Source organism: Aplysia californica, unplaced genomic scaffold, assembly GCF_000002075.1.
Source record: "Aplysia californica isolate F4 #8 unplaced genomic scaffold, AplCal3.0 scaffold00024, whole genome shotgun sequence".
Taxonomy (NCBI): Eukaryota; Metazoa; Mollusca; class Gastropoda; order Aplysiida; family Aplysiidae; genus Aplysia; species Aplysia californica.
In genome coordinates this window covers 1,401,450-1,415,255 of record NW_004797294.1, presented here as the reverse complement: position 1 = coordinate 1,415,255, position 13,806 = coordinate 1,401,450, and the positions used below count along the sequence as shown (strand labels likewise).

At 38.2% G+C, this 13,806-nt stretch overlaps 1 protein-coding gene across 2 annotated transcripts in view; it reads left to right on the top strand.

The window, feature by feature from the left end:
- Positions 1-502: 502 nt before the first annotated feature.
- Positions 503-13,806, top strand: part of LOC101855313 (nuclear factor NF-kappa-B p105 subunit) — a 24,733-nt gene continuing 11,429 nt past the window's right edge. For both annotated transcript variants that reach the window (XM_005090966.3, XM_005090967.3), the window contains exons 1-11: positions 503-667; positions 2,480-2,641; positions 3,525-3,673; positions 4,306-4,454; positions 5,685-5,818; positions 6,990-7,148; positions 8,561-8,665; positions 9,714-9,808; positions 10,752-10,890; positions 12,570-12,809; positions 13,465-13,509. In XM_005090966.3, coding sequence (XP_005091023.1) covers positions 2,506-2,641; positions 3,525-3,673; positions 4,306-4,454; positions 5,685-5,818; positions 6,990-7,148; positions 8,561-8,665; positions 9,714-9,808; positions 10,752-10,890; positions 12,570-12,809; positions 13,465-13,509 — 1,351 coding nt within the window. In that variant the 5' untranslated portion in view covers positions 503-667; positions 2,480-2,505. The remainder of the gene's footprint in view (positions 668-2,479; positions 2,642-3,524; positions 3,674-4,305; positions 4,455-5,684; positions 5,819-6,989; positions 7,149-8,560; positions 8,666-9,713; positions 9,809-10,751; positions 10,891-12,569; positions 12,810-13,464; positions 13,510-13,806) is intronic.

Here is a 13,806-nt window from a genome sequence, read left to right as displayed (position 1 = left end):
GGAAAAGGAGAAAGAGACAAGAGGAGGCAAGATAATTATAAAAATTTAAATAATCGGAAAACATTAAATTATAATACTGCTGTCATGCTTTTATTACGTATTATCTCGTATCTGGTACAACCAGAGACACTAAAATATATTTTAGTGTCTCTGGTACAACTTCGAAAACCTTTTTCCATTTCAGAATTTTCAGCCCTCATGCAAGCATTGTACAAAACGGCAGGCCATACATAGACCTATTGGTAGGTTATATAATACGTGTAGTAACGTAAACATTGAGACCTGTGGTTATCCCACTTGGACGCTTATTATTTCATGTTAACTTCCCTTGGAAAACCTACAACAATATTGATGATTATTTTTAAGCACGCGGTTCTGAAAATAGACACAGAGTCAAAGCCCAAACCAATCAGATGTCTTGATAGTGGACATGTGACCTTAACTCTCCAATCAAGAAACACGATTCGGCCAAGAGGGGAATTTCCCTAAAGTGCACCGTACAGAAACCTGTGCAAAGAAGTTCCTGTTTAGGCTAGGCCTACGAGCTAAGCTATTTCCTATTCTTGTCGTGTACAGCTGATACCCAGCCATCAGCGCTGTCTCCTTCAAAAACACACCATTTGCTTTGGTCTTAAAGCTGAGTGTTTCACATATGTCTAACTGACAGGTAAATTAGTTTTGAAATTGGACGTTTTTTACGGTACAGTGACAGTAGCGTTAGGGCCTGGCCTGAACCAAGGGCCCAACCCACACACACACTACTCAAGACTCATTGCACTACTCAGGCCTAGTTGCACTGGTGGGGCCACAACTACTCCAGTACTGCAATTCGGTTAGAAAATCTAACTAGAATCTAGAGTACAATATGTCAACATAAAGTTTGAGTAATAAAATCTTTCTAATTTCTAGAGTCTAATTTAGGAGATCAAGGCTAGTCAAAGTCTTGTCTAGTCTAGGTTCACAGAAAGACATCGATCTGTCTGTCTACGAGGCACACATGATACATTTATAACACTCCTTGCAATGGTAAGATTATTTCTGAGGTGGGGACTCTATGGAGGCTGTTTAATATCCGCCTCTGACAGGGCCGATCCAAATGGTAAAATTTGCATTAAGTGCCTTTCCCAAGGATATACAGACCGAGCTGAGCTTCGAACTCGTTGCAATCATATATGTCGATATAAATAGGTGTCCAGCAGCCTAGCTAGGTGGTTCACAGTCACAGACTGCAGATGCTGCGCTTAAACTCTCTGTTCGTGTATAATAAGGTTTCTGGCTACTTACTGGGAAGCTCACAAATACTTTTTGGGAGACCAGCCTATTTCAAATGGCCTTTTTTCTGCTTAATTATGTCATCTAGGCCTATCTATTATTGAATATTGACTTTATTGACTGGTCTCACAAATGATATATAAGCAGTCCTGAAAATTAAAGTTTTCACTGTCATTCTACAAGGACTAAAAAGGATAATTTAAGTATTTTAGTAGGCCCTATAGGGGGCCTACTTAAAAAAAACATGTTGACTAGTGGTGGGCGGTACCGGCGAAATCCAGTCTCGGTACTTTCTCGGCACCTAACCGCCAGTATCGGCACCGGTACCGGTACTGGGAGTGACACCAGTAGGTGACGTCACAGACTTCAAGTCTTGCGTCTAACGCCACGATCAGCGCCGCCCGCACCTTCCCCCCCCCCCACACACACCAGTCAGAATTGGAGAGGCGAACTGTGACGGAAAATACCTTTGAAGTTTGCCGCCGCGTGGGATTAAACTTTGCAAGCAGAATTTTAAAAATAGTTATCGCTGCTAAAAATTGATTTCATTTTCGGAATCAGCGTATCAAAATTTAAGCAAAGTGGCTTGCGTGGAACCTGATTTGAAGCCATATTTTATATTATAAATTTAAGCAAACTTCGTTTTTGATTGTCAACTTTGAAACTGAAGTCCGATATGAAGGTCACCCGCTGCGTTGTGTGCATCTGACGCCCCAGCTGTTAGGCCTAGACCTACACACTGCACACTTCCCGTTGTCCGGTAAGAAAAAAACAACCGTCGCGTCGGCTCCTTCCCAGAGCCGGTACTGGAGGCCAGGTGTCGGTACTGACACCTCCTTCAATAGAACCGGGAGTTCCGGTACTGGGTACTGGTACCTGCCCATCCCTAATGTTGACCACAAATTCTCAACAAATTCATAATGAGAGAATTACGCTACGTCAACTGCTTAAGTTGGAGTGCTCTTGCAGAGATGGAGCAGTGAGTTGTTTGAGATGGGTGTCATCTTTCTTCTTGTGGTGGTGTCAAACTTTTGGCATGCTTTGCACACAGACTGTTCAATCAGATACAGCAAGGAGCATTTGAATGACCCTGGGATAATGCGTAAGGAGTGCAGCTTTGACCATTCAAACCTTTTTTTAAAAAAACTTAATAATGTTCATGATTTGTTATATATATAAAACAAATTTTTTTTTTTTCTATTTTCAGAAAATCTTTTTGGATTTGCCCCAAGAATGGCAAATCAACTGAAAGAAAGTGCTTTGCCAGTTGAACTGCAAGCTAAAAATGTGATCAGTCCTGCCTATATCATCTCCCCTTCCATGAATGGAGAGGTGAAAACCGTGTCTGGCGGTACAGTTGGAACTAATGGTAGTTTGTGATTGTTTTGACAGTGTTTTTTTTCTTTGTATTGCAGTTTTTATGAATAGAAACCTTTGTTTGGTACTCAGTTCATGTAGCTCAGTTTTTGTATGCTAACATAAAATTAAGGAAATCTGAAATGTGGGCTGGAGGCCCGCTGCTCGCCTTTCATACCAAAGGTACTGGGTTTGAACCCTGTTCATACAAGCAAGTCCAATTTTCTCTTCTACTTCTTCTTTCTCCTCTTCTTTGTCCCCTCTACCTCTTCTTCATCTAATCATCTCTTTCTTGTCCAAAAAGGACCTAAAAAGACCACAACTTACTTACTCATTCACTTAATCTTCTTCCTCCACTCTCCAGAAGTTAAAGCTGGTAAGATTAAGCACCTTGTCTTGTCAGATAAAGACAAATAAATCTGGAAGGACCTGTGTGCATGTTCAGCACATTGAGATCCCTTGGTAGTTGAAAGCCATAAAAAAGAGTAGGCCATAGGCTGCCACCTTAGAAAAATTTTAAAAATAATAAATTCTCCACTATGATAAATGTCCCTATCATACATGTAAAACAGTAAGACCTCCTTCACACCTTCCTTGATTCTAAATGTGTTGATGAGGTCTCTCCTTTGGAGCATATCAAGGAAGTCAAATTCTTTTCAGAAGTGGCACTTGGGCATTCTACTTTCTTTATGACAATTGCTTAGGCAAAGCTGTATCATCCATACTGCTCTAAGATTAAGATTGTCTGTCAAAAAATCAAAAGGCTTAAGTCCATACAATATAATTATACATGACCAGAACTGCAGTATAACTTACTTAATTGACTTTTGTTACTTTTTAAAGATCAAATTGATGGTCATATACTCTTTTTTTTGTTTCTTTTACTTCAAACTCAGCTGCTGCCAAGGACCAGCCTTGTGTCGTGATCTCGGAACAACCCCAGCAAAGAGGTTTCCGCTTCCGTTACGAATGCGAAGGTCCTAGTCATGGTGGACTGCAAGGCACTAAGAGTGAAAGAAGCAAGAAATCCTACCCAGCTATAAAGGTTTCTATTTTTGTATTGCTTACAGTACTGTGTATTTAATTGGTGGGCACTCTCATGCAGCATTTTCTTTTTGTCGTCTGTTCAGTGTTTCTGCCTGTCAAGCTTTTATACTTTATACAGTAATTTTTGAAACTCTGCTTTTGCTTTTCTAGATGGAAGAACGTAGTGCCAATGGTCGTATTCAAAGTGCATTTTGATGCTTTATATGTAAATTATATGGCTGTAAAAAGTGAATTCATGTTACTAAATTTTGAGTTTTGGGTACCTAGCAAAGGGTAGGGCGTTAATTAAGTTATATTGCTTTGTCAGTATATCAGTATGAATAAAGCTAGCCAACTTATGCCTGGTCACGTCAAACGAGATTGAGGGAATTACCCATTATATAGCTGAAATATAATCGAGAATCAACCGAAATAATGACTCTCGTAATAACGGTCAATAAATCTGATCCCTCATTAGTTGTCGAATCAGTTACTTTTGGATTGAGATAAAATGCTCAAGCTCTTTCTTTTTAGTTATGCATTCTGGAAAGGCATACAATAATTGCACCCAGATGTGTTTTCTGTGGACATCTTGATTTTTTAAATGTATATTTTTCTATCATCTTCGTGAACATTTTTATTCATTTACAGATTGAAAACTACACTGGGGCAGCAAGGGTTGTTGTTAGTTTAGTAACAGATGAAAAAAGTCCTCGAGCCCATGCTCATAAGCTTGTGGGAACGAACTGCAAGGACGGGCTATGCACAGTGGAAATCAAGGCAAACACAGACCCTATCATGTGAGTTTCTTAAAAAAAACTTGTCATGGACTTAAAATCAGTGCCTCTTGTGATCTCCTAAAGGAAGTCACTGGAAGTTATATATTCCTGTTGTCGCTTCATCAGTACACTGCTCCGTGGCTTCTTGGGAAAAACCTTTAGATTAATTAATTTGACTTCAAGTGATGGTTGAAGTGTGCATGTCATTAATTTGCCAGAGATTAAATTATTTCGAGTCAGTGGCCAGTGCCCCTTTATGATACTGACAAGGTGTTACTTTTGTTTTCCCGCTCAAGGATGAAGTGCCTTTTCTCCTTTTTATGCATCAGTGTTGACATACAGGTAAAGTGGTATTAAGAAATATGTGAGGCAGCGTGGTGGAATCAGGCTTTCGTCAAAATAATCCAAGTGAAGAAACTTGCATTTTTCTGCAGGTTTGTGAATTTTTATCAAATTTTTGTTTTTTGGCTCAACACTTTTCATGCCCATTAAAGAACTTTTCTTTAAAACGTTGATTAAAGACACAAAAAACGTAAATTTTCAGTTACCACGGACTCTTAAGCTAAGGAAATAACTAATCTTTGGCGGCCATTTTCTCACTTATTTTACCTGTGAAAACAGGTGACTCCCATCTCCTTCATTCACAAATATCTCGACTTGCATTCAAGATAAATTGAGATTTTTTTCATCCAAATGAAGACCAGTGAACAAGCTTTAAGATGATACCAATAACTCTACATGCCCAAAAATTGACGAGAGCCTGATTCCACCACGCTGCCTCACATATATCTCTTTTTACACCATTTACAGGGGTAATAGTTTTTTTGGATTAAAACAACATCCAAATATCTGAAATTGTCCTCATATTACTATTACTATTAGAAATAAAAATAGTTTTGACATTAGATGTATTAAACAAATGATCTGTAAATTATGAGTCCATAAATACGCATTTCTGTGTGAGGCGACAAGTTTCAGACTTTTTGTTTTTTTGCAGCCAGTCAGCACCTCTGCTTTTAACTCCTCACTTTGTTATGGAGAGGCTGAGAGAAATGACTAATTCAGATGAAAATATTGACTTGATGCTACAGAGGATTTTAAACATGAATGCTTTACGACTGAACACATTTCTATTCTTCGTTTTTCTTATTTGCGCTAAATTTTATTTTTTTTGCCTACAATCGAGCTTATGGTTTGTTCAAATGTCTCAATTTTCTTAGTGGATTATACATTTTTCATTCATATTTTCAGTTTCCCCAATCTGTGTATCTTACACGTGACTCGAAAGAAATTGATAGATGTCCTCACAGGACGGATTCTGGATGCCATCAAGCTGAATAAAAAGCTGAAAGAGAACAACATGAACTTTGAACCTCCGATCACTGGTAAGAAACATCTGACAGTTTCTGTGTTATTTCTAACGTGATCAGTGAACGCAGTGATTGAGTGGTGAGCAAACTCATTCTCTAGAAAATGTTGATGTATTTCAGGCATTGTCAGCTTCAAGGTTGGTGGTTTTTGGGATGTGGGTCTGTAGAGGATCAAGATGCATTGGTTCTTGTTCTAGGTTCTTTTTCATGGTTCTTGTTCAAAGATTTATGGCTACCGCGGATGGTGTGCTTTTGTGTGAGTTTGATAATTTATAAGAGGTGCTGATTTTAATGGGGAAATCTGGATTTCTGAAACTGTCCAGATTTTGTAATAAGATCCTGCTCATAATATATTAATTTATATTATAAAAATAGTCTCATTGTACTTGTCATTGCTTTTTATATCAAAATTGTTTTGATACATGTTTTTATAGACAATATGATCCTTAAATTTTCACTCCCAGCACACTTTTTTCTAAGGGGTCTGAAAAGTTTAGGATTTTTATTCATAGTCAGTTGGCTCCTCTGACTTATTGTTTCCTTGGTAGGAGCAACATAGTTCTTTATCATTTATATGGCTTTATGTACGTCATTGAAGACGTCTAACATCAAATACTGAATAAAGTTTGCAGAGTAGATTTCTATCTCCTTGCATGTTGTTCTCATAGCTGATTCAAGATGTCAAGAATCTTTGAAAACTTTTTGTATTAAAGATTGTGTGCACCTGATTTCCCTTCCCTGAAGTGCAGAATGCCATGGCTGGCACTGAGATATGCGTCACACTCCCTTTTTATTTGACAGCGAACAGACTCAATCTGTATTGCTTGGAAGTGTCTGTTTAACCTTGCTTTACAAGGGTGGATAATACAGAATATATTAGGGTAAGAAAAAACACACAGTCTGAATAGTCTAAGACAGCATCCCATTGTTGAAGAAAATAGTGGCTGTCTGAGACAAGCAAATATTTTGGACTGTCATTGCAATGTAGAAAAAAAAGACACAGGTAGGTGGGGGTGGGGGTGGGGGGGTTTAGAAGTGGTTATTTGTACAGGTGGTTGTCTTGAACAGGAGGCCAACAGGGCAAGTCTTACTGTACATTACATGGAAACTTTGCCATGCGTTGGAATAGAGTTAAGTTTATTTAAAAAATTAACGCTGTACAATTAAAATTTACTTTGTGTCACAGATGAGGATCGGCGACTGGCAAGATCACAAGCAGATGAGCAATCTAAGAACATGCAGCTGAATGTGGTGCGGTTGTGCTTTCAAGTGTTTCTCCGAAATCCCGACGGTTCCTTCAGTAAAATGCTCACTCCCGTGGCCTCCCAACCCATCTATGATAGCAGTAAGTTTGTTTTTTGTTTCTTCTAGCAATAAAAACAAAAAAAAATCCTGCCCAATTCTATCATCTGGTGCTTTTGTGTTTAGTAAGAACAAAAAAGTGTGCTGCATTTTGGATTTTGAAATTAGCCGTTAGTCTTAGAGTAAACACACAGGAGAATGTTTACTTCTAGCTATTCGGTATTGGTGATTTGACCAATTTACTATTTTTTTTTTGCAGAATTTGCTCTTTTATTTTATTCATTTAGTTGGGTTTTTTTTTCTGTGTGTGAGTTTAAAGCCTTGCTAGACACAGCAAGTTCTTTTTAGAGACAACACTGTTAGGGTAGTGGTAATCATATCGGAAAATGCAAAAGAAAGGAAAGAAAATAGATTCTACATACATGTTAACATACGGACAGTCAGCACCATTCCTCAAATGTGCCCAAGTCAAGTTATTAGATTTTATTTATATTAAAAAGTCCCAAATCAGTAGAACTTTTGACATTTACAGTTGCTTATTTTCCATTATAAACTAGGAAGGAAATGCCGGAACAAAATGAAAGTATGTTGTAAAACACCGCTTGATACTTGTATTTTCAATGTGATTATTGATTGTTTGTGATGTAAGTTAAGTTTCAAGTTTTACTACCCATTAAAAATTTTGAGTTTTTCTCCTCCACTTTGTTTAGTGGTTGTTGTTTTTTTTTGCTTGATAGTGAAGTCAAAGAATAGTGTGCATGCTAGAGCTTTAGGTGTAAACTATTCCTTTTGTATGTTACTTGTTTCTTCCAGACTGAATTTCCAGTCTCTGTATTGCAACTTAAAATATTCTCCAACTTTCAATACTCAACTTGTTTTTAGTGTTCGTTTCATTTCCATCTGCGCCTGGCAAATGAGATCGATGAGATAAGATAGCTTTATTGATCTAAGAGGGAAATTGTGGGTGGATACCCCAGAATATGAACATACAAAGATTCAGCATAACACAGAAATGCATTCATTACATTGAGGTACAACTCACTCACACAGCCGTACCCAGAAATCATCATCATCAGTGCCTTTCACCCCTGACAGGGTATAGGCCACATACAAGCTTCTTCTATTTATCTCTGTCCTGAGCCATCCTTCCAAGCTCGTTCCAAGTGAGCTTCATCTCTCTCATGTCCCTTTCCACGCATCTCCTCCATGTTTCCTGTGGCCTACCCCTGCTTTGTGCTCCTTGTGGGTTCCACTGCAGTGACTGTCTTGTGATGTTTCCACTGGGCTTTCTTAAGGCGTGTCCCATCCATCGCCACTTTCTTAGTCCTATTTCTACTTCTATATCCTTTTGTCCTGTCCTTTCCCACAGCTCTTCATTTCCTTTTCTATCCTGCCACTTAATTCTTAGAATACCCAGAAATAGTCCCTTTTTATCTTTTTGTGTGTTTCTAACAGAGTCCCCCGGAGCTTCAGCCTTAAAAATATGTCGCATGGACAAGTATGGAGGATGCTGCTCGGGCAACGAGGAAGTTTTTCTGCTTTGTGAGAAGGTCCAGAAAGGTACGATGTGATGTCAATTGAAAGAGGCTTAATTCTTTAAGCCCTGAGTTTTTTCTACCGTTTCCCAGAGTTTTTGTCTACAGTCACCTAAACCGAGAGCACTATGTCTCATTATAACCCGAAAAGTTTGCCTCCAACTTCTAAATGGTGGAAACAAAGGCTTAGTCATTACTAAAAAACTTGGTTCATGAATAGTTCCGAAAAACAAGCTAAAACTAGCACAAAATAAAACGAAACAGTTGTCACTCTTCCTGGACGCTCCCAGCGTCTGGTGGGGAACAGGGTTATTACCGCCAAATGTTCCCAGCGTCTGACAGGGTTCAAAGAGTTAATGAATATCTCTTCTACGTGTTGCTTGCTAACTTTAGCATTTTCACAAAAACTAGAAGAGTAGAACATAAGTATTAATTGACAGTCAACAGGTAAAAGGCCATTCCATGACAAGTGACACATGTACAACAGGGATTATAACCTGCTGAAAAAATATCAAAGAAATGATAGTGCCATTTTTCTTCTTTTTTTGTTGTTAGAGGGAGGCTGCATTTTACCCCCCAAAAAGTGTAATGAATGGCTATATCAGTGCTTGATGTTTTTTAGTAGGCCATCATCTCCACGTTACATGCGTCACTTTTGATGGAATGGCTCATAAGCAGACTTTGTTTAATTGGTCTGATATGATGTTTGTACTAGACTTGACACTAAGATTTTTAAAAAGTGAGCTGAAAAACTTCCAACAAAATAAAATTTTATACTGGACGTTTTTCTGAATCAAGTTTTGTCGGGGACATTTATGTTTTATTTTAGGAAAGGTTGACCTTATCTGAATGAAGTTTGAACGAGAAGGGCACATACCAGTTAATTGTTCATTGTTTTTTTATGTCATATTATAAGCCAGAAATTGTCAGTTTTTTCATGGTCTGAGACTGGAGTACTCAACAGTAGGCAAATTTATCTTTGCAGGATAAACTTAGGCATATTAATCCTTGTAGGACAAATTTATGTCTGTGGATCGATAACAACATGCATGCTTTTTTTCCCCCCTGAGCAGATGACATTCAAGTGAGGTTTGTGGAGCAGGCTCCAGATGGAAGCGTCCGATGGGAAGCCTACGGCAATTTCGGGCCGTTAGACGTCCATAGACAGGTGAGAAAGAGGTGTTTGGTTTAGGAAATAATAAGCGTCTCTTTAGAATATAATAAATGTGATAGCGTCTCTTGCCACAGCTCCTTGTTCAATTCCCAGTTCATGCAGTATTGTCTGTGGGCTTCTTGCACTTTTTCCCTGCAAGATTTTCAAGGTCCTGGTTCAAGGGTTGATGGGATACAACCCAAAATCTTGTTATATATGGACAGAAAGTTGGAAGTCCTGTGTGATTTTGGACGTTAAAAAGAAAGACCCTATGGCCTTTGAAGGTCGGGAGAGAGCACCCTCTCTCAGGCCATTTGTGCAGGAAAAATGCAGAATTAATCCCTTCCAAAAGCTGGAGAAAATATTGTGTACATTTAACAACCCTTGTGTCATCAGTGGTATGCCACATACAGCTCACTTTCTATTCCAAGATGTCAATTCAAGAAATTATACCATGCAGGGTACAGCATCTTTTTAGGTTTTACTTTGTCTTTACATGCAAAGCCATCCTGGAACCAACAGCAGATTCATAAAAAAAATGAAACTGAGAAAGTCAAAAATTTGAGGGAAAAACAAGGATGAAGGAAACATCACTCTCGTTCTTTCTTTTTTTCAAAGTGAAAGCAACTGAAATTGAACCATCTGCATGAGGAAAAAAGGACATTTTAAATGACATTATTGAAGGTGTATAGGTTTTCCTTCTATAAGAACAAGACAAAATGGAAAAAGAACAGAATCGTATAAAGGGTAATTAAGAAAATTTTTCGTCTCTCACCTGTGCTTTCAAAATAATGAAAATCTTTTTCAGTAAGTATCAGAATCGGTGAAGATGGAATGTAAACACTTTTGAACTTATTTCACTGAGTTAACTGTTTCCATGAACATGACATAAAACCAGTTTCAATATTCTGTTTCCTTGAAGCTAGTGATAATATTGTCTCCTTTTTTTTGGTTCCAGTATGCCATTGTGTTCAAGACTCCTGCGTATTACAACACCAATATCGACAAAGCTGTCAATGTTCTCATTATGCTTCAGAGGAAATCTGATCAAGAAGTCAGTGAGCCCAAGGCATTTACTTACTTTCCACAGAACAGAGGTGAGTATGCAGTGTGTTCCTTGCTGTACATTTATAGAAGTAAATTGGCCTTTGTGGTGAAGCTGTCAAGTATTTCGAGCATCTTGGCTTTTCTGCTGACTGAGATGCTGTGTCCCTCTCGGCCCAGGTTAGCTCTGACAGGCAAGATCGGAGACCGTCTCATAAATGATTTAGATTGGGTTGATTTTGGGGGGAGCGTAAAAACACCTATATACAAAGTTTTAAAAAGAACCAAAAAAAACCCACAGAAGTAAATGAAAATTTGATATAGAGAAAAGAAGAAACAGACTTTTATGTTATTTTTTTAGGGGAAATTTTGGTTTTAGTAACTTTTTGTTTATTTTTGTAGAGAAATGGATGTTCATAGATGTCAACAAAGAAAAAGCTTATTAGTAGCTTGATGTGTACTTCTTTTGGTCTTACTGTGATTTAAAATTTTGTAAATGTAACTGCAATGGATTTTGTACGAACACTTTTTTCATATATATATGTATATTTTTAGTGTTTTAGTGTTGTAAATATTTATAAATGTTATTAGCATGAAATCAGGCGCTTGTCAAAATGATAAAATCTAAGAGACTAATATTTTTCAGATCATTGGGAAATATTTATCGAATTTTTTTTGTGGGCTCAACCGCTTTTATGTGCTTTCAGGAATTTGTTGAAAAATGTTGATAAAAGGCACACAAAAAATGTAAATTCACAGTTTCTAAGGACACTCAAGCTCCTGAAGTCACTATACTTTGGTGGCCATTTTCTCACTAAATTAATCTCTGACGCCAGGTGAACCCCACCTCCTTCATTCCAAGTTTTCGACGGTTTTTCAAGATAAGCAAGAAAAATGAACAAGCTTAAAGATTATCCCATATACTCCATTTGCCCAAGACTGAGGAGAGCCTGAAAAATTTGTCTCATGACACATGAGAGGAGTCCATGGGAAAACGGAAATAGTCTCAAACTGAAAATTGAGAGGCATCGTGGTGAAATCCGGCGCTCGTCAAAATAAGGAAATTAAAGAAACAGGCACTTTTCCACCAGTTTGACAATTTGTTCCTAATTTTTCTTTTTTTAGCTCAACACCTTTTATGTCCATTTAAAAACATTTCTGTGTAGATTTTACTGAAAAACAAGGATTAAAGGCACGACAAATGAACATTTTAATTTTCCAAGGACTTTTAAGCTTTGGAAATCCCCAAACTTTGGCGGCCATTTTCTCAGTAATTTTACCTCTGAAACCAAGCGGCCCCGACCTGCTTCAGTCGCAAATATCTGGTCAACTTCTGTTCAAGATAGCCTTTAATTTTTGTTATCAAAATATAGTCAAAGGAACAAGCTTTAAGATGATACCAATAACTCCATATGCCCAAGAACTGACGAGTGCCTGATTCTGCCATGTCGCGACACAATTTTGAACTCTTTCTGACTCATAACTGTATATCTGTTAAACTGTTGGTTATCGTTGTTAGATTTTCCATTCGACAAACATATCAATAAACTACCTATCAAACAAATATGAAGTTATGAGTCCACAAGCTTTTAAAATTGACACCCTCACAATTTCCAGTTTGTGACTATTCCCCTTTTTTCCCGTGGACTCTTTATATTTTCACACAAACCCACTTAAATATAATATATATATAATATGAATGTTCATATGTAAGTACCGTAATGTTTTACAGATAAGGACAACATTGCCAGCAAGAAGAGGAAGCGGATTCCACTTGACGGATACGACTTCGGAGATGGAGGGATGGGAGGGTCTGGCATGGGAGGTGATGGCGGAGGTGGTGGGGACGAAGGAGGAACAGGCCCAGGGAGTGGCCCGGGAGGGGGAGGGGGCGGAGTCATCGTTGGCGGTTTGACCAGTAACGGAACGATCCACCCAGGCAGCAACATCATGATGCATCAGTCAAACACAGGTCAGTCTTTCCAAGGGCACTCAAGCTTTGGAAAGTCGCCAAACTTTGGTGGCCATAAACACACTTATTTAATAAAGTCAAACTTGGGTCAATTTTTCCAAGGACACTCAAGCTTTGGAAAGTCGCCAAACTTTGGTGGCCATAAACACACTTATTTAATAAAGTCAAACTCCGGTCAATTTTTCCAAGGACACTCAAGCTTTGGGAAGTCGCCAAACTTTGGTGGCCATTTTCGCACTAATTTAATTTATGACCCCAGGCAAACTCCACCTGGATTCTTCTTCTTCTTTACGTGCCAAGTCTGAAACAAACAGTGGCAGTTATTGTTTGCCATTCGTTTCCTTGCTTTTCTTTTTCTTTTTTTTTTTGAGGGTGGACGGAGGAATGTTTATCTCATCTTAATACTACCAAGCTCGGAAATAACTGCCATTTGAAAAACACCTTGTTAGATTATCAATTTGGATTAGAGAAGGAGTGGAACAATAGTCTATATGAGTACTGTCGTAGATTTTAGTTCTTTGTTTTAATTTTTATTCTATAATCAACTTTCCTTATGATCAAGTTTCAGTCATTTCTTTTCCCTAAAATATGTAAAGCCACCTAAGCATAATATTTCTAATACACACTGTATTTATCGTTTGTTTTGGTTCCACAGAAGCTGATTCTGACAAAAGCCATATTCCCCATAGTGTAAAGGAAGGTATGTGTTTGGTCGTTTTGCTTCTCTGCAGTTTCTTGCCTTTGTACTGAGCATACTCTTATGCCGTCTGTGACCAGCATATTCAGGCCTGTATTAGACTGATTTTACCATACCCGCCAGCATCACTGGGCTTAAAGCAGTGCTTGAAATATCAAGAAATCTTTCATCTTTCCATTTTTCTCCATCAAGAATGAAGCCACGGAAAGCTATTAGTTCATCTACATCTTTCAAATCAACTTTTAAAAAATGTTTGCTGAGTGTGTGTGTGTGTGTGTGTGTGTGTGTGTGTGTGTGTGT